Here is a 25,098-nt window from a genome sequence, read left to right as displayed (position 1 = left end):
ACCGGCAACAGGCACCAGGCTACAGGCGCAAGTGCCTAAGAGGAACAGCTGAATGAGATCGAGATCAAAGAGAATCGAATATTTTGCAAGTGGATAGTTAGAATAAACAAACGTTGATTAAAAACAATGTTGCTTCACATATAGCCATAAAAGAAGATACTCGTATGCAATTTTGGCTTATGGGAAAAATATAATAAGATAAATCTCTCTAACGCTGGGTTTTAAAATCGCAAAAGTTGAAAACTGACTATGTATAATCTATCATCATACTATCATCATCTAAATAGCACATAAATTAATGTAACTATATACTATAGGATGTCTAAATTATGGGATAAAGGGTAGAGTAGGAATAAATATTTTATCTGTTTGCAAAGTCTTCACTAAAGATAGGGAAAACGATCCATTTGAGGCAGTTAATTTTTTTTGTGGATTTATTGTATATTTAAATTTTGAACTATAAATTCTTTCATGCTAAAAAATTGTGTAAAAACCCGAGCAAATCTTTCAAACTTTATAAACGGGAAAAGTTTAGTTTACTAAATTTATTATAGTTGTAAATACTAATTAAATACCATAAAGAGCTTACAGAGGAGGTCGAATGAAGCGCTTTATGGAGCTTTGCCCACTTCGTTTTAGGATTAGGCAATGTCTATCGGTAGTTAAGCCATTCTACTACATATCTCGATATGGTGCTTACCACAGACGCACCTCGAATGAGTTAGTTATCTGCTTAGAGATATCACCTGGTACTACTCCCATTACGCACACACACACAGTATGACGCGCACACCCCTTTGGACTCCATGAGTCGATTAATCAGCAGATTATTGCAGTTATTTTGACATTTCCGTTGTTGATAATGATAGTAGTAGGGTATTATGTTATGTTATGTGTAGTATTATGCCACAGTGAACACACGAGACGAGCTTTTCTTGAACATTTCAATAAATAATTTATTGATTGGATTTTCGTTTCGAGGAATATGTTGATAACAGCGTGACTTCACTGTACTATGCTTTTATTTGATTTTGTGAAGCACCCGATTACTTAAGTAATACATAGTTAAGTCAAGAATTTGCGTTTGTCAATAAACACACAAATATATATATACAGATATATTAATTTGTTATTTTTTTTTTTACTTTACAGCTACTTAATGCATATTGTGTTTATGTACAATTGTGAATTGAATCAAATATGCAACACAGAAGAAACACAGACGATTAGATAAGTACACGCCTCAATAAATGTATTTTAAAGTACGTAAACCGATATATATATATGTATATAGATGGCAAGGGAATATATAGAGAGGCTTGTGCTCCTGTCTTATTTAACATCTTTCAACTAAGTATCTACAATTTTGTTTTTAAGGGGGGGAATCACTTGAAAGTAATCAATATCACAACCGAAAGCATCGATGCACGCGTCATGGAATCCTGTCTTAAGAAGGAACACCTCCAGGTGGACACAGTAGTAGAAGGCAGCTTGAGCTTAAAGCCAACAGCTTGCAGCTTGTCTATGGCTTGACTGAGGCCACTGAGTGCACCAGCATGGCAAAGCTGCTCATGATGAAAATGCTGGCGGGCAGCGATGACAACATTCGATGATAGGCAGCCGTATTTGTCTTGGTCTTCTTCTGTTTGATTACCCAGCCCAAACAACGCTCCACGGCCCGTTTCCATTTGCCATAGCGCTCCTCGCGTTCCGCCACCGTTGTTGTGGGCAAAAATGTGTCGTAATGCACATTCTCGTAGTATCGTCGCTCGGGCTCAAAGCGGCAGAGATTAATGCCCTCGGCATGGGCGGCACACATGGCAGCACCAAAGGCCGTCGAGTCGGTCAGCTGAGAGCGAAAGATGGGCAGACCAGCGGTATCCGCTTGCAGTTGCATCAACAGATTGTTTGTGGTCAGCTTGCCATCGGCATGGATCTTATTGATCTCATAGCCGCACTCCTGGTGCATGCACTCCAGAATGTCGCGTGTCTGGAAGCAGATGCTCTCCAGCGCCGCACGCACAATGTGATTCTTGCGCGTGAACTGCGTCAGTCCAATGATGATACCACGTGCATTCTGACTCCAGTAGGGTGCATACAATCCCGTGAACGCTGGCACAAAGTACACATCACCCGACGTTGGCACCATGTCCGCATACTTCTCCGCCTCCTTCGAGTCGGGCAGCAGTCGCACCTTGTTTTGCAGCCAGGAGAGCGCATGTCCAGCCACCGAAACCGAACCTTCTAGCGCGAAAACGGTGGGAGATTTGGGGCCCAATTTGTAGGCCACAGTGGTAAGCATGCCGTGACGCGAGAAGACCGGCTGATAACCCGTGTTGCAGAGCAGAAAACACCCGGAACGATATGTGTTCTTCGTCTGGCCGGGCTTGACACACATCTGACCCAGCAGCGAGGCCTGCTGGTTGCCCAGAATGCCACTGATAACGATGCCCTGCAAGGCGCTTCGATCGTTCGTCACCTTGCCAAAGATCTCCGAGCAGCTGTGTATACGTGGCAGCATCTCTTGCTCGATGCCAAAGGTGCGCAACAGCACGGGATCCCAATTCTGAGTGCACAGATTCATGAGTAGCGTACGCGAAGCATTCGTCACATCAGTGATGTGCAGACCACCTGTTAAAGTAACAACAATTAGTTAAATGGTATCTGAATCATTAAAGTGAAGTTTACTCACCATTCGTCAGATTCCAGATGATCCAGCTGTCCACAGTTCCCGCTTTACAGCGATTCTTTTTGATCGCCTGCTTCACTGCGGGAACATTGTCGTTCAACCATTTGATCTTCAGCGCCGAGAAATACGTGGAGATCGGCAGACCTGTGGTCTCCTTGAAGTGATTCGGGTCTCCCACCTTGGCGAGTATCTTCTCGACGGTGGTCGATGTGCGAATATCCTTCCAGACGATGGCATTGTACAGCGGCTTGCCTGTGACCGCATCCCAAACAATTGTCGTCTCACGCTGATTCGTAATCCCCACGCTTGCGATATCGCTCACCGAGTAGCCCTTCTTCTCGATCTCTTTGAGCGACTCCTTGGCGCAGTGATTGATCGAATTCATCATCTCCATGGGATCCTGTTCGTACCAACCATCCTGTGGCGTAATAATGCTCAGCTCGACGCTGTGCGACGCAATCTCCTTGAAGTCGGGTGTTGTGTACACAGAGAACGTGATGGTCTTCGTTCCCTCATCGATGACGCCAACGAGACCGCAAGGATTCTCGCTGAAGGACATCTTGCGCTGCTCACTGGTCCTGAACGGAACTTCGGCACTGGACGATGGTAAATTGATGCCAGACATGCTGACTGCAAAGAAGGATTAAAAAAGATTGAATATAAATGCATATTAGCCATGGGTTAAGATTCACATTGAGAGCAATTAACGCGGCGATTACATAAAAATAGTTTTTATTGCGGAAATCGAAAATAGCAGTGTTGTGTCCTTATCAGAGACGACGCCACTGCGATAAGAAAACGCGACGTATCGTTAAATTGTTATCGGTATAAAAGTCCAAATTAGTTTACCTGCAAAAAATACAATGAAATACAGAAAAGTCTGTTCTCTCCCCCTATGCACACCAAATGCGATACGATCTTAACTTAAAAACTTTTTTCGCTAATTAATTTGCAGTACACATTTCGCAGCTGTTTGCATTTGTTCTTAAACACTCTGCACACTTTGCCACAATTAGGTTGTTTCGACTTGTTGCAATCGCAGTGGAAAACAGTTTTAAAACTAAGTATTGATTAAAATAAGAAATTTATAAAATGACAAATTATTCAAAATATCTAAATATCTATACTAAATACTATGTTTTATATTTGATCAATAATAAAAATAAAGAATCTTTGAGAAATGTTCAATTTTTAAATTTATAATTTGTGTCAAGCTTCGTACAATATAAGCATACAAAAGACGATATTAGGAAAACATACTTAATGAACTTTACTTTTTATTTTTTTTAATGTAGTGTCGAAAAAACTTTCAAAGGATTTCAAAAATCTATAATAACGGCAACCATACTTAATATTTTGCATCAGTAAGTTATTGCAAATTAACCAAACAACTACCTTTTAGCTTGCATACAAATCTGACTGTATGAATTCCAAAAAATAGTAAGAAGACAGTGTAATATTTCTGAATTTTGGTTTAACAATAAAAACAGTTACCAAAACATTTTAAAATTTAGCAACTAAGATCAAACAAGCAGTTCACAGCTAGTAGATGAAAACGAACTGCTTGACATGTTAAGCACTGCTTGCAGCATCAGTACGCTGGAATGTAAGCAGTTTGTTTACACTGAACTTAGGGTATTTGCTAGTGCAACACTGTCATCATACACTTGTTTGTTTTGGACTTTTGTACTGTTCGAGGGGGCAGGCAAGCCCCGAAGCTTTGCTCGTTTTACGGTCGAGCCCTCCTCACACACACAGACACACTTCCCACACACACACAGACACGAATACACAAGCACACAAACACAATCACTCATTCGAACGCTTTGCCAAATATTTGTTATCGCGTTATTTTTAAAACAACAAATATACGTTTTTTTTTGCGAGTATTTATGTAGATTAGAAGCATATGATGGAGTGTTGTCAATTATTTACAGTGGCGTATGCCCATCCAATAAACTAATAGCACAAAAAAAAATAACACAATGAACATAATAAAATTTAATGATTTTTGCTGTAGCTGGAAATGCGTCAGCGCGACTCTCGAGTGCGAATACGAATAATGAGTACAGCACAAATACGGGTCTGAGTCGGATTCTGAGTTGGATTCTGAGTATCTGAGTCTGTGTTTGAGTTCACGTCTTAGTTCGAATTCAGTTCATGTCCGCGTCAAAGTCTATTTGAAAGTCAAGCAATAAGTCCGAGCTTTAATGTGTGTATTTTGTAATTTTCCGTTAATAGCCGCGATTAATCAGGTAGTTAGCACGTCTAATTGATAAGCACACAACATTTTGATAAGGCGGCTGTAAGAGATCAGCCGCAATTAACGATATGCGATCGAGCATAAAATATATATGTGTTTACAAACTTATAAATTTATTTTGAATTTATGATGGCCACAGCGGCATTTTATGAATTAACTTTTAAGTTCACATACATGCTGTTGTTGTGTTTGATAAGAATGATAACAGCTATACACTTGGAACGAGAGAGAGAGAGAGCAAGAGAGAGTGCGCGATCGATCGAGACACGTTGCGTTCGTATTTACTATATTGTTGGGTAAACCCCTCGCGACATCCGTTCAAGTCAAGCGCCAAAAAGTATCTGAACGTCTCGCAAAGGTAGCTGAAATAACTGAAGTGTTGGCTATCAAAACGAAGGCGTGTCATGCGCTCGCTCACCGATACATTTACAGCAACAGCAACAGCTACCGATACACAGATAAAGATACTTATTTGTATATATGTTTAGACAGCTTTCGGACTGCATTGAAAACAAACACAACCAAGCGATTATCGACACGAAGGCGAAGTACAAAAGAAATGTCTCTCGATTAAATGTGGGGAAAATAGCTGATAAGACAAGCCAGAAGCAGGTTGGGTTAGGTATTGGGAATAGGAATGAATATAGTCTGATTGGGGGCAGCAAACTGTCTCGCCAAGTGGGTGGCTGGGTTAATTTGGTTTGGTTTGTCTGACCTTGACATTTCAAGCACACATTTTGCATACGCACACAGTGCCTGCCATAAATCGAGCAGCACTCGAACAGCAGTCGCGATAAGCTATCATCATATATTTTATTGCTCTCATTGCTCTCGCGTCAAACTCTTTTCAATGTCAGCAACAATATTAAGCACTACTTTCGAGTTAAGTAAATAAATTAGACAGTTTATTGCAACTGCAATCGTAGCGTTTTATTCGGATATTTTGTCATAAATTCGTAAAGTTATTATTAGAAATCTCTCTCTATCTCTCTGTCTCTTTCTCTCTATCTTTTCAGCGCCAACACAATTATAGTGTGTCAAAATTTCCATGGAAATTTTTTGTCAAACAGTAATTAAATTCGTATAATTTATTACTACAGCAATTTTGTGCACTTTTCTTAGTTGTAATAAATTACAAAATTTATTATAATGTTTAGCACTACTTGTTGTCATAATTATAGCACGCAGTGTGCCAGTTTTTCAATGAAAATTGTTGCCAAAATATGTATAAATAAATTGCAATGGCATTTATATGCTAAATTGTTGATAAACAATGAAGATTTGCATATAATGAGCACATAATTAAACGAAATTTCATCATTTCTTCAAAGACAAAATTCTATTTCAGAGAAGTGAGTGTGTGAAAAGTGCGTGTGCGTTCATTCAGCTTTTCATGCAGCTATAAATAAATTGGTATTCCATTTGGTATCAGAAATATCTTATAGCTGGTGGCTACGGTAGCGTCGAATGGAAATTTACGGAATTAAGTCCGCTTTATGCAACGTTGATGTGCCGGTTGCGATTTCATTAATATTCAATTCAAAAAGGTTTAAAAATGCTAAATATACAAAAAGAAAACAAAAAATGAATCGCATAACCAATCAGATTGCGACACATAAACATCAATAACAAAATATCCTAACTTTTCAAACTAGACTAGTGGGGTATATGAATAAAATTTGTGCATTTAACAGGGTATATGCTAGTCGATATGTATGTCAACACATGTCTATAATACATCAGAATTGCATTTACTTAATGGAACAATCGAATGCACAACAAAATCACAGATAAACAACGATGGGATTAAGGGCATATATATGTATATATATATATCGGGTATTTGAACAGGTAGGTCAACAAACTGTTTGCTTTCATGAGTGTAAATTGCATTGTAAGCATTCGTTTTGTTGGCGCAAAGGTCACTGAGTAAACAAATTGTTTGCTTGTCATCGTATCATATGACAAGACATCGATTACTACAACAATTAGAATTCCCGATGTTGTTGTGATTATTGCTGTGACACGAACATATGCTGATTACCTGATAACAAGACGAGAATGTTAGCGAAAAACTTTAGAATTGTGCGGGTGGCAACAAGTCGCAGTAAAGTAAGTAGTTATCAGTTTGCCTAGGTCAAAGGTGAATACACTCATTGTCTGTGTAAGTCTGTAAGTTGGCGCCACTCTTGGCAGACATGTCGCAACGCGCACGAACATGCTCGCTAGTAATTATAATTACATGTAAAGTACACACGAGTCTCACATACTTATATTTACAATGCGCAGCAGCCAATGGGCAATGAGTTACGTAAATTAAATTTACAATATAATTATAGTCGCACGACGCACACAAATATGCACATTAAAAGACTTAATTTACTTCCGCGTTGCTCTGACCGCTCACAACGTTGGCGACAAACTGAACTCAACTGAAACACAACCGTATTGATGGCTGGGGGCAATAAGTGGGCGACGGCGTCGACTGATCTCACTGAGAGCAGACGCGATAAGAAAATGAGCGAGCGAGCGAGAGAGGGAGAGAGATTAAGCTGTGGGGCAGTGTAGGCGCGTAGCACGTGATGAAACTTGACGAAAAAATCAATAGACCCAAATACACAAATACAAATACATACATTCAAATATGTAGTACGTATGTATTTATACGTATATGTATGTTTGTGTGTACATACTAATGGCAATGGACAAGCCCCTCAAAGCTGCATGCCGATTGGTCGGTTTGTTTGCACTGATGACGTCACAACGGCACACATCAGCTACTGTAGCCAAATAAATGTTTATCTTTGCATTGCATGTTTACTACATATTTTGTAATTAGCGCTGTTTTATCTACATATATATTATCTTACATCTTTCCATATTTGTAGCTGTGCTCGCGATAGCGGCGCCCAAACTTTTTTTATTTACAACGCGCCGGGTATAGACAACAACAAAACAACACGTGAGCCGGTTCGCAAACACACACACTTAGTCAAACGCGCGATTTTCACTTTCGTATGCTTTTATCTGCTGATAACGAATATTTGTGGCAGATGCATCAACAAGCTGCACACACGTTGGTAGCAACCAGGGTCTTTATTGGCCTTCAGCACCATGAGTAATTCAGTTCCTCAGTAAATATTTTGGCTTTTTCAATTCAAATTTCAGTCAGACTTGACGAGCCCCTTTTTTCTTGCTGCACTGCAGGGTGACCACAAGTCCAATAAGAATAAAGTTTAGTTTTACGACGACAAATATACCAAAAAAAAGCCCCAGCATAAGCTAAGCCGGTTACACTTAAAATTAACTGATTTTCAAAACAATCTGAAGACTATGTGCTTGTAATAAATGTTTTAACATTTGAGTGTCTTTAAAAAAATTTAAAAATTAGAGTTAGGCAAATTAGTCAACAAAATGTAATATTTTAATTAAAATCTTGTTAAATTAAAAAAGAGCTACATTTTGTGTATAAAAATCGTATTTTTTGGCCACACAGTTGAACTGGAAAGTCAACAAAAGTGCGCTTGCGTTCTTGTTAGAGAACAGTTGTGCAACTGCTGAGAGAACTACTTTAGCGCCGTAAAAGTTTTTCAAAACGTTTCATTTTAATCTATAAATACCGACAGAGGCACAAACACAAAAACGAATTGCGCTTAAGCGAAAAAAGTTTTATTATTTTATTGCGTGGGATTTCATAGGCTTCGTTGCGCTTATCATGCGCCAGCGTTATGTGAGTATATGTGCAATGGACATAGATTAGTAGGTTTTTGTTTTTATCAATAACAAACAGAAATTTAGTTGGCCATCCGTTTTTTCGTCAACGATTATTGGTTGGGTCTCTCGCCATGCGACACCAGCAGTATCCCGGCAATCGCCATGGCCAGCGAACCACTCACGCTGTTGGACCTCGACACCACACAACCGCGTTATTACGATAAGCGTGTGCTGGAATCAATCGATCGGGGCTTCACGTCACTGCTGGTCATATTGACCACATTTGCAGGCATTGTAATCGCACGCGTTGCCACTCATCGCCTCTGCACACGGTACAGTCCAACCATATGTTACCTGGTCGAGTTCCCGCTGATCGTCCTGCCCGGGATTCTTTTCGTGACAGTGGCCAGCGGATATAGTGCAGTCTTTGTGGGCATTGTGACTGTGGCTTTCCTCGGACTCATTGTGGTAACCGGTTCACTATCTCGGGCACGATGTCGAGCCCACTTCGATCTGGGCAAACGGCCCATGGTACTAACCATTGTGCGGGCATTGACCCAACTGATTACGGCGATCTGCATACTGGCCATCGACTTTGAGAGCTTCCATCGTCCGTATCGCAAGAGTCGACTGTTTGGCGCTCAGCTCATGGATACGGGCATTGGTTTGTTTGTGGTCACCATGGGATTGGTGTCGCGACGTCCCCGCAATTGCGCCGATCTCAAGCGTAGCCTGCTGCACTCGGCACTACCTTTGATACTGCTGGGATTTGCTCGCACGTTGGCACTGGAGCTGATTGGCTATGGCCAGGATGAGCGCGAGTATGGCAAGCATTTGAATGCCTTCTTTACGCTTGGCTTTACCAAGTTCCTGGGCAGTCTGCTGTGCTTTGTGCCTCGAAATGATTTTCAGCTGCTGCCGCTGGCATCGGGTGAGTTTTTGAGTTGTTGATTATAATCATAGAGACTAACATTTCTACTCTGGCAGCTTTGCTTGTGACCCATCAACTGGGTTTGTCCTTTGGCGGCATCATGGACTATGTGATCGATGATGATCTGGAGCGCAATAGTTTTCTGAGCGCCAATCGCGAAGGATTGCTCTCACTGCCCGGCTTCGTGTGCATCTACATGTTGTCCATCTATCTCAGTCGATGGCTTGTGGCAAAGACGCTGCTCAGCTATGCGGAAATGGTGCGCAAGCTGCGCTACTTTGGCGCCTTTGCGCTGTTCTGCTGGCTGCTCATGGTTCTGGGCGCCAATGCTGTGGGCATCTCACGTGTCACCTGCAACATGGGCTACGTCTTCTGGATGATTGCCATCACGAGCACGATGGTCTGGCTAACGATGTTCATCTTTGATTTCATCATTAGCACCGTAATGCCGTTGGACACATCTGTTGCATTGGTGGAGAGCGTAGAGAAGGGTTCATCCAATGTCAGAACAGCATCACCCGATAAAGGTAGCGGAGTTTTTCTCATCTGTGAGTCACTCAACATGAATGGACTCACTTTTTTTCTGCTGGCTAATGTGCTGACTGGCGGTGTGAATATATTTCTGTCACCGGAAGATCGATCGGACTTTACCTCCATCATTATTTTATTGCTCTATATGCTATTGGCCACGTTTGTTGTCTTCCAGCTGTACATGCGGCGTATACGTATTGCCTAGAAATGTTGTTTATTTACTTATGCTGTGATAACGCCGTGGATGACTGTTACCCAAAAACAAAATGGGGACACATTGAGGTGGTTGTGATACCCTGCCAAAGGGTATTATTATTTTGTACCGATGTTCAATATTTTGATTAAGAAAAACTATGTCAATATATTAAGTTTGTCTGTTAATTTCTATTTAATCTCGTCACTAAATTAAAAAGAGTTATCATGAGGTCACTTTTTGTAAAATGATTGATCACACACAAAGTTATTTTGTATTTGGAATGTTGTAGTATCTAAGAGTTTTTAAGTCGCCGATAAGCCAACCATAGGGTTTCTTAATGATATGAAGCGGCAAGCTCATAATTACATATTGATAATAACTGAAGTTGATTTGATAATAACTTAAGCTTCCAAATAAAAATGACGTACCCGTGGCGAATTGCGATAACGATATCACTATTTATGACTATAGGTATATAATAGGTAGACTGAAGTGTGCTTTTTGCAAATATCAATTGATATTTATGATATAAATAGTAGTTTGTTTTTTTACTTGATAACAACACTCGCACTATTGAGTATCATTTATATCGTACAATTGCTGTTGCTAAGTTCAATTAACATGACGCTCGCATGGAATGTAAATTTTGCAACGCTGCACAAGTAATATGTGCGCTATCATGCATGACTGGGTAAGTCAATTATTAAAATTGCATTGACAATGAATAAATAGAACGTCATTAATAGAATATGCGCATCTACAATATGATCTGAGTGAAATAGCAATTGCTGCTCAGTTGAAATCAGAATTTATTTTAACTTTTTCAAGGCAAAACAATGCTTCCAATTGTTTTCATTGTTTAAAGAGACCGTTACAATTCAAATTGCAATTGGCAACAGGTTGCCAACAAATCCGTTCTTAAGAACCATTTTTCAAGGAGCTTGCTCATAGAAGTTAAAATGCACCTTCAAAGGAACTGGTTCATTTCTGTTGAGCTGTGCTCAGCGGAGTTGCCACCAATTTTGGAGTAAATGAGCTTCACCGACTAGAATCCAGCTGAAGAAATATGGCAACACTGTTTCAGAACGAAGTAGATCAGTTTGTTCACCTTGAAGTCCTTGACGGTCAAACAGTTGTCTTTGCGGACTGCAACAAAAAATAAATAAGAATTATAATATAAATGTGCGATATAAATTGCGGTTAATATTTGTTGCTATGAGCAACACTAAAGAAGTGCACACAGCGCAAGCGCACCTGCATCATGTGAAAATGTAAACAATCCAATTGCCATGGCAACGCAACGCAGGTGAAAAACAAAAGCAAAACAAGTGGCAACAACAGCGAAAGAAATTGGTAAGAAAGCGTAACAACACAAAAACAGGTCAAGCATGTTTGTCTATCTGAGTAAAAAGGTAACTTCAAGTGCAATTGCTTCGATGGAGTATTTTATTTATTTAGTATTTTGTTAGATTGCCATTCCCAACAATGTAAAGCTGAATTGCATTGCATGGAACAAGGAGGAAGGCTATATTGCCGTTGCCGGCAGCGAGGGGCTGCTCAAGGTGCTCAAGTTGGATCAGGGTAAGAACTAGAGACTCTGCTGGGCATATTTACTTTAATGAACTTTAATGTACCAATTACAGCTGCCAACAATGGACAGAGCAAAGGCGGGCTGGCTGCCGTTTCGAATCTGTCGATGAATCAAACACTCGATGGCCACAAAGAGTCCGTCAAAGTGGTCACCTGGAATGATGCACAACAGAAGCTGACATCCTCGGACACGGATGGGGTCATCATGGTGTGGATGCTCTACAAGAGTGCCTGGTATGAGGAGATGACCAATGATCGCAAGAAATCCACTGTGGCTGGCATGAGTTGGACATCGGATGGTGCCAAAATCTGCATTGTCTACGAGGATGGGGCCATAATTGTTGGCTCTGTGGATGGCAATCGCATCTTTGGCAAGGAACTGAAGAACACACATCTGACGGGCGTGCAATGGAGTCCAGATAATCGATTGATACTCTTTGCGCTGGCCAATGGCGAGTGTCATTTGTACGATAATCAAGGCAACTTTGCGGTGAGTTGGAGAGTTTTTCCGTTATATACAAGGCACAACATTTAGGGTAGAAGGTTTTCACAGTTGAGACTCCAAAGAAAATATGTGTAGAAGAAGGTATTTCCGACTTTATATATAAAATTTCTTCAGCAACCTCAACTAAAAAAAAGAAACTTATAAGGCAAATATTAATTGTATTTGCAATTGTTTAAAACTACCGGATAACCAGGTATATTTTAGTACTCTGTGGTATATTTTCAATGTAGTAATATATATATATAAACATACCGATTATCTCATTCGGTATATTTTAGTATTGTTTGGTGAATGAATCTGGTATATCTTAAGATGTGTAGCGGTTATCCTAAAGTCGAACACACTCGACAGTAGCTTATTCACTTCATTTTAAAAATACTTAATGCTTAATTCTACTCTTCTGTTTGCAGATGAAGGTGGGCATCAAGTGCATCACTTTGAGCTCAGGACGCGTGCAGCGCATTGCCAGCATCAGTTGGTTCAGTGGACGTCCAGTGAATAATCGCAATCGTCCCGTGCTCGCCATTTGCTATGAAAATGGAAAGGTGCAAATCATGCGCAATGAAAATGACGACGGTAAATGATAATGCAAATTTAAACTGTTCTATATTAAAATTTAAATGCTATTCTCAGCTCCTGCCATCTTTGAAACCGGCATGCGAAACGTGGACGCCAAGTGGAATCACGATGGCAGCGTTTTGGCCATATGCGGCACAACATTGGAGGCGGCAACGCCGCTGCGAGACACCAATCAGGTCTGCTTTTACTCGCCACTCGGCAGGATTTACCGCATCTTAAAGGTGCCTGGCAGCGACATTACTTCGCTTAGCTGGGAGGGCAAATCGTTGCGCATTGCCATGGCTGTGGATTCGTTCATCTACTTTGCAAACATACGGCCGGATTACATTTGGTGTTACTTTGAGAAGACGGTTGTGTTCCTCAATAGCAACAATCATAGTGGCAGCAGCACCACAAGTAGCGCCACTGCGATGCCCATGAATGTGATTACCTTTTGGAACACTGTGTCGAATCAAAGTTTTCTCAAGGAAGTGGAACCAACTCTTTGCCTGGCAGCCAGCAATGAGCATTGTGTGCTGGGCGTCGAGTGTGTCAGCAGCAACATCAAGGAGATTGCACTTAGCACACTAGAGGGACGCGCTAATGCTTCGCCAGATGACAGAGTCTATCAGCTGTTGCTCTGCAACTCCATTGGTACCACCGTGGACTGTAAGTTTTATGGAATATGATTGCAGCTTTACTTATTAATCTCTCCCTCTTTTCTTTTTGGATTGCAGCAAAGTATACGGACATTAAGCCACGCTTTGTGGGCATCAACTCGTGCTATGTGGCCATTGCTTCTTATGACGAGATACTCATCTGGCACTATCACACTCCTAAGGTAAGTGCTATAAGAAGTCGACTAAATTATATTTACAACTCGTCGAATACGATTTCAATCTGTAAATGCTTCGATTGTCTTTAAAAGCTTCAGTTTATAAGCTCCGTCGATTGTGTTGTTTGTGTAGAAACTTACTTTCGTCTCAGACATTCAGTCTTAAGGGAAGAACAATATTTTAAAAGTCTATAGTATGAACTTACAGCCTATCGTAATTTCTTCTTAGGGCTATTTAGTGTTGAGTTCACGTTATCTAAGTCAAGAAAAGTTTTTCATAAATTTAAATTAGACTGTTTTTTCAAGATCACATTTAATTTCTTTAATACATACTAGCTGTTCTTAGGTTAGACCTACGCTTCTTTGCTTTCAATTTTCTTCAATATTTAATATTTTGTTATTCAATTATGTTAGATCGTTAATGAAAGTTTTGCTGAACTTGCTCATAGATTGCTTATAGCTTCAGTTTTACCTCCGTTCTCTATATAAACTAATATTTTAAATCATTTGCGCTGACAAAACAACATTTCCTTTAAAGTCATCAGTAAACACTTATTACAAAATCTTCCTAGGATTGTGAGGCTGTATTTTATGGAAAATTTGTTGCTTTCCCTAATTTGTTATGGAAAAATTGAACAGTACTGAGATTGAGATACCCAATTATGACACTTTGGGCTCCTTTGTGGTTATCTTGACCACCTTCTGGGGCATTGTGTTGGCTCGCCTTGCCACACAACTACTGAATATGCGAGTTAAACCAAATCTGTGTTACCTGGTGGAGTTTTCCTTGATAGTGCTGCCCACTGTCTTATTTGTGACCATTGCAAGCGATTACAGTGGACACTTTGTGGCATTGATGAGCTTGCTGGCATTTTGGTTTATTCAGAAGACACGTTCTTTGCAACGCGCCAAGGAACGTTCCTTATTCATACTTGGCCAACGTCCGCAATTCTTAACCGTGATGAGATCCATGATTCAGTTGATTACATCTGTCTGCATACTGGCTGTTGACTTCAATTGCTTCTATCGACCATACAGCAAAAGTGAATTCTTTGGTGCTCAGCTTATGGATACTGGGATTGGATTATTTGTGGCTTCGATGGCATTCGTTTCCCATCGACCTAAGACTAAGGCCGAGTTGCAACGTGAAGTTTTTGGTGCCGCATTGCCATTGATTTGCTTCGGCAGCATTCGCACTTTGATCGTCATAGTGTTAAAGTATCATCTAGCTGAGCGGGAGTACGGTCGCCATTTGAATGCCTTTTTCATCTTGGGATTCACCAAGCTCTTTGGCAGCTTATGCGGCTATCAACTAAGCAGCGATGCACAGCTGCTGCCCATGGGTGTCAGTAAGTAGAGACTTGAATTCGTTGTATACATCATAATCTCACATTCACACCTGCAGCTTTGCTTTTTGCCCATCAATGCGCTTTGTTATACGGCATCTCCGACTACGTGCAAACGGATAAGAAACCTCCGTTGACACTCTTTCAGTTAAATCGTCAGGGTCCACTCTCTGTGCCTGGCTTTGTGGCCTTGTATTTGATCACCATTCATGTCAGCAAATGGTGGAGACTCAAACCATTTCTCAACTATGAGGAGATGGTCTGGAAATTGCGGAAAGCATATCGTTTATCGTTGCTTGGCTGGTCACTCACTTTTATTTGTAGCCACACGATTGGCATCTGTCGCGTCACTTGCAACTTGGGCTACGGCTGCTGGATGTTTGCCATCTACATGACCATGTTCACTCTCTGTCTGTTTGTCTTTGAGTTCATCATAAACTCAGTTTATCCCGTCAAGAAATTCGAAAAAGAAACCTTGAAGGAGACAACTGTGTGTTGTAAAAGGGACAAAGAACTTGTGTATACTTATACTATTTGCGAATCGGTTAATCAACATGGACTTATGTTTTTTTTGTTGGCCAATGCATGGACGGGTTTGGCTAATATGTATCTCAATCTGGGTCTTGTATCTACTTCCAATTCAGTCGCGATCCTTGTGCTTTACATGTTCCTCAACACTGTTGTGGTGCACAGAAAGTATTGTCAATAAAAAACAGTCTTAAAATAATATTTTTAATTTTAATTGCTTTTAATTCATCACTCTACTATTACTACTACTCTACTACTACTTATAATACTTCTACTACTTTAACTCTTATACTCTAATACTACTACTACAACTTCTACTACTTTAACTCTTATACTCCACTACTACTTCTACTACTTTAACTCGTATACTCCACTACTACTTCTACTACTTTAACTCTTATACTCTACTACTACTTCCAATACTTCTACTACTTTCACTCGTATACTCTTCTACTTTCGCTCGTATACTCTACTACTTCTTCGATTTTTACTTCTTCTACTTCTACTACAACTCTTATACATCTTATATACGTATACTTGCCTCTCGAATTTATAGATATTCATATACTCGTACATTATTAGCGTACTTCTCTTATACAATATTGTCTCCATAATATATGGATTTACATATACATTCGTGTGCCACTCGTACACATATACTTGTCTTTATAATTTATAGATATACATAGTGTATGGATTCTTAGTGTACTAGTCCTATACAACTCTTATGCTTATACTTTTTCCTCTAATTCACAGAGTTCATCCAATTTACACGGCGTCAAAGCCCGTAAAGAGAAACGTTTTCACATCGATGACACTCCCACAGGCGTGGACTTGGCCAAGGATCTGTTACAGGGGCAACAGCGCCGTGCCAACGATCCCATTTGCGCTCTTGCTTTGTCAGAGAAGCTGCTGCTGGTGGCTCGTGAATCTGGCGTTATCAACGAATACAGCGTAGCCAATGTGGCCCTCCGCAATCGTCACACGCTGCACTCAAAAGTGCACAAGATCGCCATCAACTGCAATTCCACGTAAGTTATCAAAAATATGCTGCACTTGCTCTGCTTTAATTAATTAATTTAAATCTTCTGTAGTCGCGCTGCAATTATTGATCATGTAGGAGTCATGACGCTGCTGGAGCTGGACGACAATCGGGAGACGCAACTTAATTTCAGTCGTGTGGAACGCAAGGATGTTTGGGCGGTGAGTTGGGCCAAGGATAATCCGTTGTTGCTAGCGCTGATGGAGAAGACACGCATGTACATTTTCCGAGGAAATGATCCCGAGGAACCGATCTCTTGCTCTGGCTATATTTGCACCTTTGAGGATTTGGAGATTACAAGCGTGCTGCTGGACGACATCATCAGCATTGGCGAGCTGCAGAATGCTTCGCATTTGATTCAACTCCGTGTGAAGTCGCTGCGTGACACAGACGATCTGCTGGAGCATGTGGGACTCGAGGATGCCAAGCAATTCATTGAGGACAATCCGCATCCGCGTTTGTGGCGTTTGCTTGCCGAGTCTGCGCTCAAAAAAACTCGAGCTGGATACGGCTGAGAATGCGTTTGTGCGTTGTGCCAATTATCCGGGCATCAAGCTGATCAAGCGACTGCGCAACATCAATTCGCAAGTACTTCAACGAGCTGAGATTGCTGCCTTCTATGGCGAGTTTGATGAAGCTGAAAAGCTGTATATGGATGCAGATCGCAGGTGAGAAGAAACTTAAAATGATCTTGAAAAAAATGAATAACGTTTTCTACTTTAGGGATCTGGCTATTGATTTGCGCATGACGCTTTGCGATTGGTTTCGTGTTGTGCAGCTTTATCGTATGGGAGGCGCCGGTGTTTCGGATCAGCAAATGGAAACAGCTTGGCGGGAGATTGGCCATCATTTTGCCAATCTCAAGTCGTGGGAGAGCGCCAAGGAATACTACGAAAAGTCGCATTATTTAGAGGGTTATATGGAGGCGCTCTATCATCTGGAGCTGTTTGATGAGCTGGAAAAATGCGTGGACAAGTTACCGGAGAAAAGTCCGTTGTTGACTAAGTTGGCTGAGATGTTGGTCTCCGTGGGTGAGTTGAAGAGTTGCTTAACTTAACAGACTAAATCTTAACTTCAATTCCCTGTCAGGCATGTGCTCGGAAGCTGTGCAAGCTTATCTAAAGTTTGGCGATCAAAAGGCCGCTGTGAATGCCTGCGTTAATCTACGGCAATGGGGACAAGCTGTGGAGCTGGCGCAAAAGTATCAAATGCCAGAGGTGAATACGCTACTTAGCAAACACGCAGCACAGCTGCTGAACGAGGGACGTCTCACCGAATCCATTGAGCTGCAGCGCAAAGCGTGCAGGTATTTGGATGCAGCACGTTTGCTGTGCAAGCTGGCAGAGCAGGAGGTGGAGAAACGTGCGCCCATGCTGCGCATCAAGAAGATCTATATTTTGGCTGCACTCTTAGCCGAAGATCATCTAAAGTCGGTGGCAACGCCACAGTTGGATTATGCCATCGATCGCAATACTTTACTGGACTCAATTAGTCTGGAGGATGCGGCGTTCATCGAGCGTATTTGGCACTGTGCTGAAGGTTATCATTATATGCTCTTAGCTCAACGCCAGCTACGCTTTGGCATCATGCACAGTGCGGTGGTCACTTCGTTGAGGTTGCGAGATTACGATGATGTGTTGCCCGTGGAGGATATTTATAGTTTGATGGCGCTGGCCAGTTGTGCCGACAGATCGTTTGACATCTGCTCAAAGGCGTTTATGAAATTGGAATCGCTTGACTTTCTGTCCGAAAAGATACAGCAAGATTACGAGGAGCTAGCGGTGAATATATTCTCGAAGAACGAACCCGAGGATAGCAAAGTGGATACGGTTGTGTGCTATGGCTGTGCCGAAAATGTGCCAGACAAGTAAGTACCTTCCTTACTTCTAGTTAAAGCTGCTACTAACTAAAATGATTTTCTAGTTTGCCTTCTTGCATGGAGTGTGGTGCCCGCTTTCCGGGTTGTGTCTCCTCGGGCAAGCCCATTACACAGCCGACAAGCAATATTTGGATATGTTCCACTTGCCATCACTGTGCATCGCCCATGGAAATAACTCGTCATCGTAATTGCCCGCTATGTCACAGCCCAATTGCAGCACCACCTGTCGCAACATAAAAACTAAATTCAAATAAATGTAATTGGCGCCACAGCCTTACCAAAACAGCTGATTGCGTTTGTCTTAGTTGTGGCGCCACCTATTGTCAATAAACTTAGCTCTTTGAAATTACTCACTTGACGAACGAATTGCAACCCCGTGTTCTGAATGTCCGTTAATCAACACTGCAAAAGCAGCCGCGTTGCTGCCAACCCGCTGCAAGTGTCGACTGCGCAAAGTTTGTTGATTTTATTAATTATAAACTTTTTGAAATCGCCAAAAACGTTAAGTATGCGCGTTCGCGTTGTGTTCTAAGTGGCAACTAAACGGTTCGCGTCACATCTGTGCCTCCGGCGCCGTTGAAATCCCACACGGTGCACGGTATCTCTCGAACCCCAAGTTCCCCTCCGCCCCACAAAAAGTGCAAGCTGCGATTGATTGTCAGCTGTTTATTTTGCTTTTTTATTATTGGTGCGGCGCGCATTATTTTTGCAGTGATAAATGTGTTAAAATAGGCTTAAATTACGTATTCGTAGGTGTAGAGCATAGCGCACAACATAAAATTCAGGTAAGTGATGTTTTTTCAACACCGGCGGCCAAGCGGCTTTTCTTAGCAACAACAACAACATCAACAAATCGTTCGTGAGCGCGAGGCACAACTGGCGCCAAAAAGTTGTTGCGTTTTTAAAGTGAGGTGCAATTTAGCAAAAGTGCTTAAAGTGAATTTGGTGTAATGCGAAATTGAGTTGTGCGTGCGTTAACAATACGGTCAAGGATGCCAAGGAAGCGCTGCAAGGACATCTACTGGCTGCTGGGAGCAGGCTGCAACAGCTGTTTACAATGCTGCATTGTCAAGGTAAGTGCACTGTGCGCCACGTGCAAACAGATTATACAACTTGCATGCTCTCTCTCTCTCTGTCTCTCGCTCTCTCTTGTTTTCTATGCAATCTGCTTGAATCTTGCGAAAAAGCGGAAATCATAACTTATTTCACTTTCATTTGCCGCACGCCGGCGTAGCGTTAGCAGCTTTACTCCCTCCCCCGCAGCCCCCTCAGCGATCTGTTGCCCACCCTCGCTCGCATTTTGATATTTTTATAAACAAAAAAGAAAATACGCTCTCATCAGTTTGCTCATTGAGTCATTTTGCTTTGCGGCCAAAATAGCATTTTCTTCTGTGGCTTTGTCCAATTTTTCCCGAGTGTGAGTGTGAGAAGAAAAGCGCTCGCCACTCGTGTTAGGCCGGTCGAACATTTTGCCCCCAAAGTCCATTCATTCAGTTCTACGTTAGTTGTGTTCTCGTTCGCGTCGCGTCGCGTTAGCGGCTAGTTTTTCCTACGATTTTCCGATACGATTTCCGTGCCGTTTTCACTGCTGCCGTGGTCGTTGCTGTAACCCCAAAAAATAAAGAAAAATCATATATTTAAACGAGTTATCGAAATCAGAAAATATTTCAATTGAAATATACCGCTTTGCAAGTGCGTTGCGTATACGCCTAGTTAACCAGTTTTTGTCGAGCAAAGCAAAGCAACGGCGGCTTCTTCAGACACAGCAAGCTCAACGCTAATTGGATTGTCAACAATTTAGCCCTACGGCCTGTCACAACAACAACATTGGTCAGAGACAGCGAAAGACGGACTCCGCATAACTTCGCATAGTAATCAATACTAGTTGACTTTTCCTTATTGCGTTTTTTGTTTTGTTTTCGCGCGTTCACTACTATACTCTTTACAATGTACTCGCTGTCGTCTCTTAATATCGTGCTCTGGCCCAGCGCGTCGTGTGTTGCGTGTTTCTGTGACAACCCAAAGGGGCAACAACAAAATTACTAATCAGTGAGAGAAAGAAAATAAAGCAACCAAATCCCGGCTAGAAGAAGTCGAAGAAAAATAAAAACACAACGAAGCAGAGCAGCAACGATTTTTACTTACTGTCTGACGGCATTTCGAACATAGTTTTCACCACACAAGTTTTGGGTTACTTTTGCGAGTTGCCACATTCAAATGTTTTACAGTACGCGCCATAAGTGTGAGTATTCATTTATTTTCTTTACTTTTTGGAAGTATCTCCACTCACCTGTAGACACCACTTGATGTGCCTCATTCCGGTCGATGTTTTGTTTATAAACATTTGCTGCGCATATCCGCTACACATTTGCCATATCTCTGTTACATCAGTTGTGAACTGATTTCCATCTCAGTCTCTTTCTCTCTCTCTCTTTGAATCTATATATCCATCTATTTGGGCAGACGTAACACTTTCAACTTGTAGCCACAATTTGTTTTATCCGCAACGTATCTAGAACTCTGCCAGTTCTCATTCACTTTTTTGCTGTCCGTCTAAAATTGGATCTATGCCTCGGCAATTAAAAGCCGCTGCGATATATGTATATATTTGAAAAAGAAATGAACGTCATCAGCCAAGAAGTTCTATATGCCTAATTTGCATTGAATGCTACAATAAATCATTTTTTCGGAAAAGCTACGACCACTGTTAAGTAGAACGTTAACGGCGGAACTGCAGAACTGTATTTCGTATATATTTGAAAAAGAAATGAACGTCATCAGCCAAGAAGTTCTATATGCCTAATTTGCATTGAATGCTACAATAAATCATTTTTTCGGAAAAGCTACGACCACTGTTAAGTAGAACGTTAACGGCGGAACTGCAGAACTGTATTTCGTTCTCGATATAATTAGTTAATTTGTCGTTTTCTTGAAATTGTATTGAATCTCTGAAGGTTAAGACTTTTCAATCGCTTTTAAAGAAAGTTAACAGGCTTAGTACAACAGCAGTTGTTTTATAAGTAAATTTGCCGTGTTATATTCTATTTAGACCAAGTGCATCTGTTTTAATGATGCGATTCTATGATGCAAGTGTTTATACTAAAGTTGCATCACATGAACAGCTGTTTAGGGCTGGTTTAAAAAGAGTTAAAAGGAGTTAACATTAACAGAGCTGGTAATGTATGGATAACATTGTAGTATTGTCTTTAAATAACATACATATGTTATGACTGGTGTTTAAGATTGTTTAATAGCTGTTTAAGTAATGTAACAGATTCAGTTGTAGAAAGAAGTTCAGAAATTGATTCTATAATTACGGTTGCCATTCCAAAAAAATTTGTTTTACCAAAATTTTGAAAAAATGTACCAATTTTAGCAAAAATGTACCACAAATTTTTTCACGATAGATTTTTTAGATTTTACAAATTGTGATCCACAATATGGGTAATTCGTGCGAGACTCTTTACATTGAAAATAACATAAACTAAAACAATTTAAAAAAAAATAAAATGTTATTTTTATAGCTCTAGATAAGTACTTTAATTAGAGCTAAGAATGGTTTTTGGTATTTTCTTTCTGTTTTGTTTTCTGTTCTGATAATTGCAAAAATTAACAACTTCGTACGCAAAACCAAAAAATGAACGAATTTAGCAGGCATGCTCCGGTATTCACTTTTGGTTTTCGTTTTCGTTTTGGGACCTAACCCGAGATTTTCGTTTTTAGGTGCTCTGGTTTTCACATGTTTTTGGTCATCGTTTTGCTATCGGAACGTTTCATTTTTTACTGCTGAAACAGCTGACTTGCGCTTTGGTCAAAAGTAAACAACGCGAAAAATGTCTTTTGTATGTGGATAGAACTTACATAAGGATACTTTTATCCTGCATATCCCTGAATGAAATATATTTGCCTTTTGTCTTTTTTGCAAAGAAGGATTTGAAACTTTCTTTAAAAAAATCAGTTGAGGGGGATGCCACCTTTTTAATGGATTTCATTTCGGTGATTTCAACAATTTTTTTTATACAATTTTAGCACTTAAGTAATTAAATTAAATAAATTAATTTTTAAAAAACACATTTGACCCAACTTCAAAAGATGTATTGCCATCCGTTTGATTATACAAGTATTTTTAACTTGCTTTTTCATTCCATCAAAAGTATGGCAGCTTAGGCGATAACTCATGGTGTCGGACTTATCGGTTGCTCACCAAAACGAAAATTGTTTCTACCGACGGCAAAATGTGATTTCCAAATTTGAGGTGGGGTCAGAAATTAATCGTTTTAAAAATAATTACAAGCCTAATTGATCTTCTAGCGGTCTTAAAAGAACGACAATAAACCAATGAGTCAACTATTTTTTTCCTTTTGCAAATAAGATCCGATTTAATATAGAAAAAAGCATTTACTTTTCATTTCGGCAAAACAAATTTTCTCGTTTTGCAATTCCAAAGAATCTTGGGAAAGTGAAAACGGGAGCACCAATTTTTTGGTACATTTGTACCAAAAGTGGCAACTGTGCATATATCCAACAAGTTTATACTAACACTAAACAATTATTATACATCTAACATTTAATTAACAAAAATTGTATTTTTAACATATAATATAATATAATAATATAAACATAACTTTAATAAATATATTACATTAACTACTTTTTTACAAACACTCCATAGAGACGTGGCGCTGGCGTTATTTTTTCACTAGGCAAAAAAAACTTTGTCTACTTTAAGGCCCAACAAAGAAAATTGTGTGGGACAAGATATGCCAGATTGCCACTTAACAAATTTCTTTTAAAGAACCTAAAAAACGTATATCTGATTGCAACCAAATTTTTTAACAATCGTTATCACTGTAGCTTGTTTTTCAGATATTTCTGATTTGCGCAAGAAACTTATGGCTCTAGCTATTATAGTATCTGAGATCTAGTCATTCATACGGATTGACAGACAGACAGACAAGCAGACAGACATGGCTTTATCGTCTCGGCCTGTTACATACTGTTCTTTTAGTCACAACGCTACAATACCCTTCTACTATGCATTATGAATAGTGTCGAATTCAAATTAAAAGATTTATATAAATCTTGGTGTCGCACCTAAGCGGAAAGTTAAAGCGTCTTTATATTAAGTTAAAATTTCGCCTTCCTGCTTGCTAGCAATTTCAAGAAGTCTATATCTCATTGAGCCGCAAATTAAGTCTTAACGCAAACTTAATTGAACAATTGAATTGCTGTGTAGAATCATCGTCTATGATTGTTGGCGAATGTGAGCCATAAACGCTAACGCTTTTGATTTACAATCGATTATCAGCAGATATCAGCGCCAAACACAAGTGGCACATACAATTTAGATAAGGATTCGAATCGCGACCCAGAGTATAAATACCAAACAATTTTGGCTAAAGTTTGTTAAAAAAAAAATGAAGTTCATCATTGCTACAACTGTACTCTGCCTGTGCCTGGTTCTTGGCCAAGCCCAGACGCTGACAACGCCGGAGCAATGGAGCACTCAGCTATCGAGCCTGGTGGATGACATGACGCAGATTGGCATTGACGCAGGCAAGACGCTGGTGCATCAGTACGAAGAGATTGTCGTGGAGCCACAGCAGCAGCTGGAGCAGGCCGTCGATAAGGTGGAGACCCGTCGCAAGGAAAGTCCCGAATGTGTGGCCGCCCAGGATGCCGAAATTGTCCGCATTGTGGATACGGCTCTCGACGAGCTGCATGTCTGCGGTGTGACAGCTGCCCACGATTCGGCCGATATTGTCAGTGATGTTAATGCTGCCACACAGCAGCTGGTCTTCGGCGGCTACTCGGTGATAGAAACCTACAGAAGGTGCGCGAGATACACGAACGTCGTTCTTAAAAAACTCGTGCTATGCAAGGCTTACCGTCCAAACCACCCTTTACCAGCGACGTGCTCGCTCCTCGGTCGAGACCATCAAGCAGGCGACCAACGAACGCATTCCCGGTGTCTTTGTCGAGAGCAAAGCTTGCACCCATCTCGCATCCTCTAAGGCTATTGATGCTCTCGATGTGGTCATCACCAACATCGATTCCTGCATTGCCAGGGCTCGTCGTCATTAGGCGGTTTACTTGAGTCGACACACGTACATATGTGCGTATACTTCAATAATAAAGAAATGTGTATCCAAATGCGATCTGGCAACGCCAAGACTTATTGTGTATTCAAAAGCGATCTTGATATGCAAGGGGATTGATTTTTCCACTGATCACACTTGATCAATACAAAATTGTGATCTGGCAACGCCAACGCTTTCCATTTTTGATGAAACACGGTTGCCATTCCAAAAAAATTGTTGTACCAAAATTTTGAAAAAATGTACGAATTTTAGCAAAAATGTACCAATTTTTTTTCGGTATTTATTAATAGTACATTTTGTTAACCTTTTTTTGTAAATTATCTATTATTATTTCATATTTCATCAATATGTGCAATGTGGTTGAAAACAAATTTTTCACACGCCTTCACA

At 40.6% G+C, this 25,098-nt stretch overlaps 5 protein-coding genes across 9 annotated transcripts; 4 read left to right on the top strand and 1 right to left on the bottom strand.

Moving 5' to 3' along the window:
• Window positions 1-938: 938 nt before the first annotated feature.
• LOC132789863 (glycerol kinase) lies at window positions 939-8,133 on the bottom strand. 5 transcript variants are annotated; one of them, XM_060798161.1, is made up of 3 exons: window positions 5,238-5,373; window positions 2,693-3,319; window positions 939-2,631 (listed from the first exon to the last, which is right to left on the bottom strand). In XM_060798161.1, exons 1-3 carry the CDS (start codon window positions 5,356-5,358, stop codon window positions 1,523-1,525), a joined length of 1,857 nt encoding a protein of 618 aa, XP_060654144.1. In that variant the 5' UTR covers window positions 5,359-5,373; the 3' UTR covers window positions 939-1,522. The 5 variants fall into 5 exon arrangements, with proteins under 5 accessions (XP_060654144.1, XP_060654145.1, XP_060654146.1 ...); XM_060798162.1 differs by lacking the exon at window positions 5,238-5,373 and adding an exon at window positions 4,625-4,655 and having other exon boundaries at window positions 940-2,631; XM_060798163.1 differs by lacking the exon at window positions 5,238-5,373 and adding an exon at window positions 7,823-8,133 and having other exon boundaries at window positions 941-2,631.
• A 494-nt stretch (window positions 8,134-8,627) lies between these two features.
• LOC132792675 (uncharacterized) lies at window positions 8,628-10,552 on the top strand. The gene is made up of 2 exons (XM_060802124.1): window positions 8,628-9,597; window positions 9,654-10,552. Exons 1-2 carry the CDS (start codon window positions 8,829-8,831, stop codon window positions 10,331-10,333), a joined length of 1,449 nt encoding a protein of 482 aa, XP_060658107.1. The 5' UTR covers window positions 8,628-8,828; the 3' UTR covers window positions 10,334-10,552.
• Window positions 10,553-11,202: 650 nt separating this feature from the next.
• LOC132791976 (WD repeat-containing protein 35) lies at window positions 11,203-18,892 on the top strand. The gene is given in 12 exon segments (XM_060801150.1): window positions 11,203-11,736; window positions 11,794-11,905; window positions 11,968-12,404; window positions 12,830-12,995; window positions 13,053-13,646; window positions 13,715-13,818; window positions 16,443-16,717; window positions 16,781-17,216; window positions 17,218-17,396; window positions 17,452-17,759; window positions 17,818-18,595; window positions 18,652-18,892. Coding segments are annotated over 12 exon segments (3,606 nt in total). The 5' UTR covers window positions 11,203-11,712; the 3' UTR covers window positions 18,845-18,892.
• On the top strand, window positions 14,324-15,876 carry LOC132789986 (uncharacterized). The gene is made up of 2 exons (XM_060798367.1): window positions 14,324-15,161; window positions 15,218-15,876. The coding sequence occupies exons 1-2, from the start codon at window positions 14,435-14,437 to the stop codon at window positions 15,865-15,867; spliced, it is 1,377 nt and encodes a 458-aa protein (XP_060654350.1). The 5' UTR covers window positions 14,324-14,434; the 3' UTR covers window positions 15,868-15,876.
• A 5,132-nt stretch (window positions 18,893-24,024) lies between the features above and the next one.
• Window positions 24,025-24,691, top strand: LOC132788285 (uncharacterized). Its single transcript, XM_060795618.1, has 2 exons — window positions 24,025-24,420; window positions 24,518-24,691. Exons 1-2 carry the CDS (start codon window positions 24,025-24,027, stop codon window positions 24,689-24,691), a joined length of 570 nt encoding a protein of 189 aa, XP_060651601.1.
• Window positions 24,692-25,098: the final 407 nt, after the last annotated feature.

Source organism: Drosophila nasuta, chromosome 3, assembly GCF_023558535.2.
Source record: "Drosophila nasuta strain 15112-1781.00 chromosome 3, ASM2355853v1, whole genome shotgun sequence".
NCBI classification, from domain to species: Eukaryota; Metazoa; Arthropoda; class Insecta; order Diptera; family Drosophilidae; genus Drosophila; species Drosophila nasuta.
This window is presented reverse-complemented; position numbering and strand designations above follow the sequence as displayed.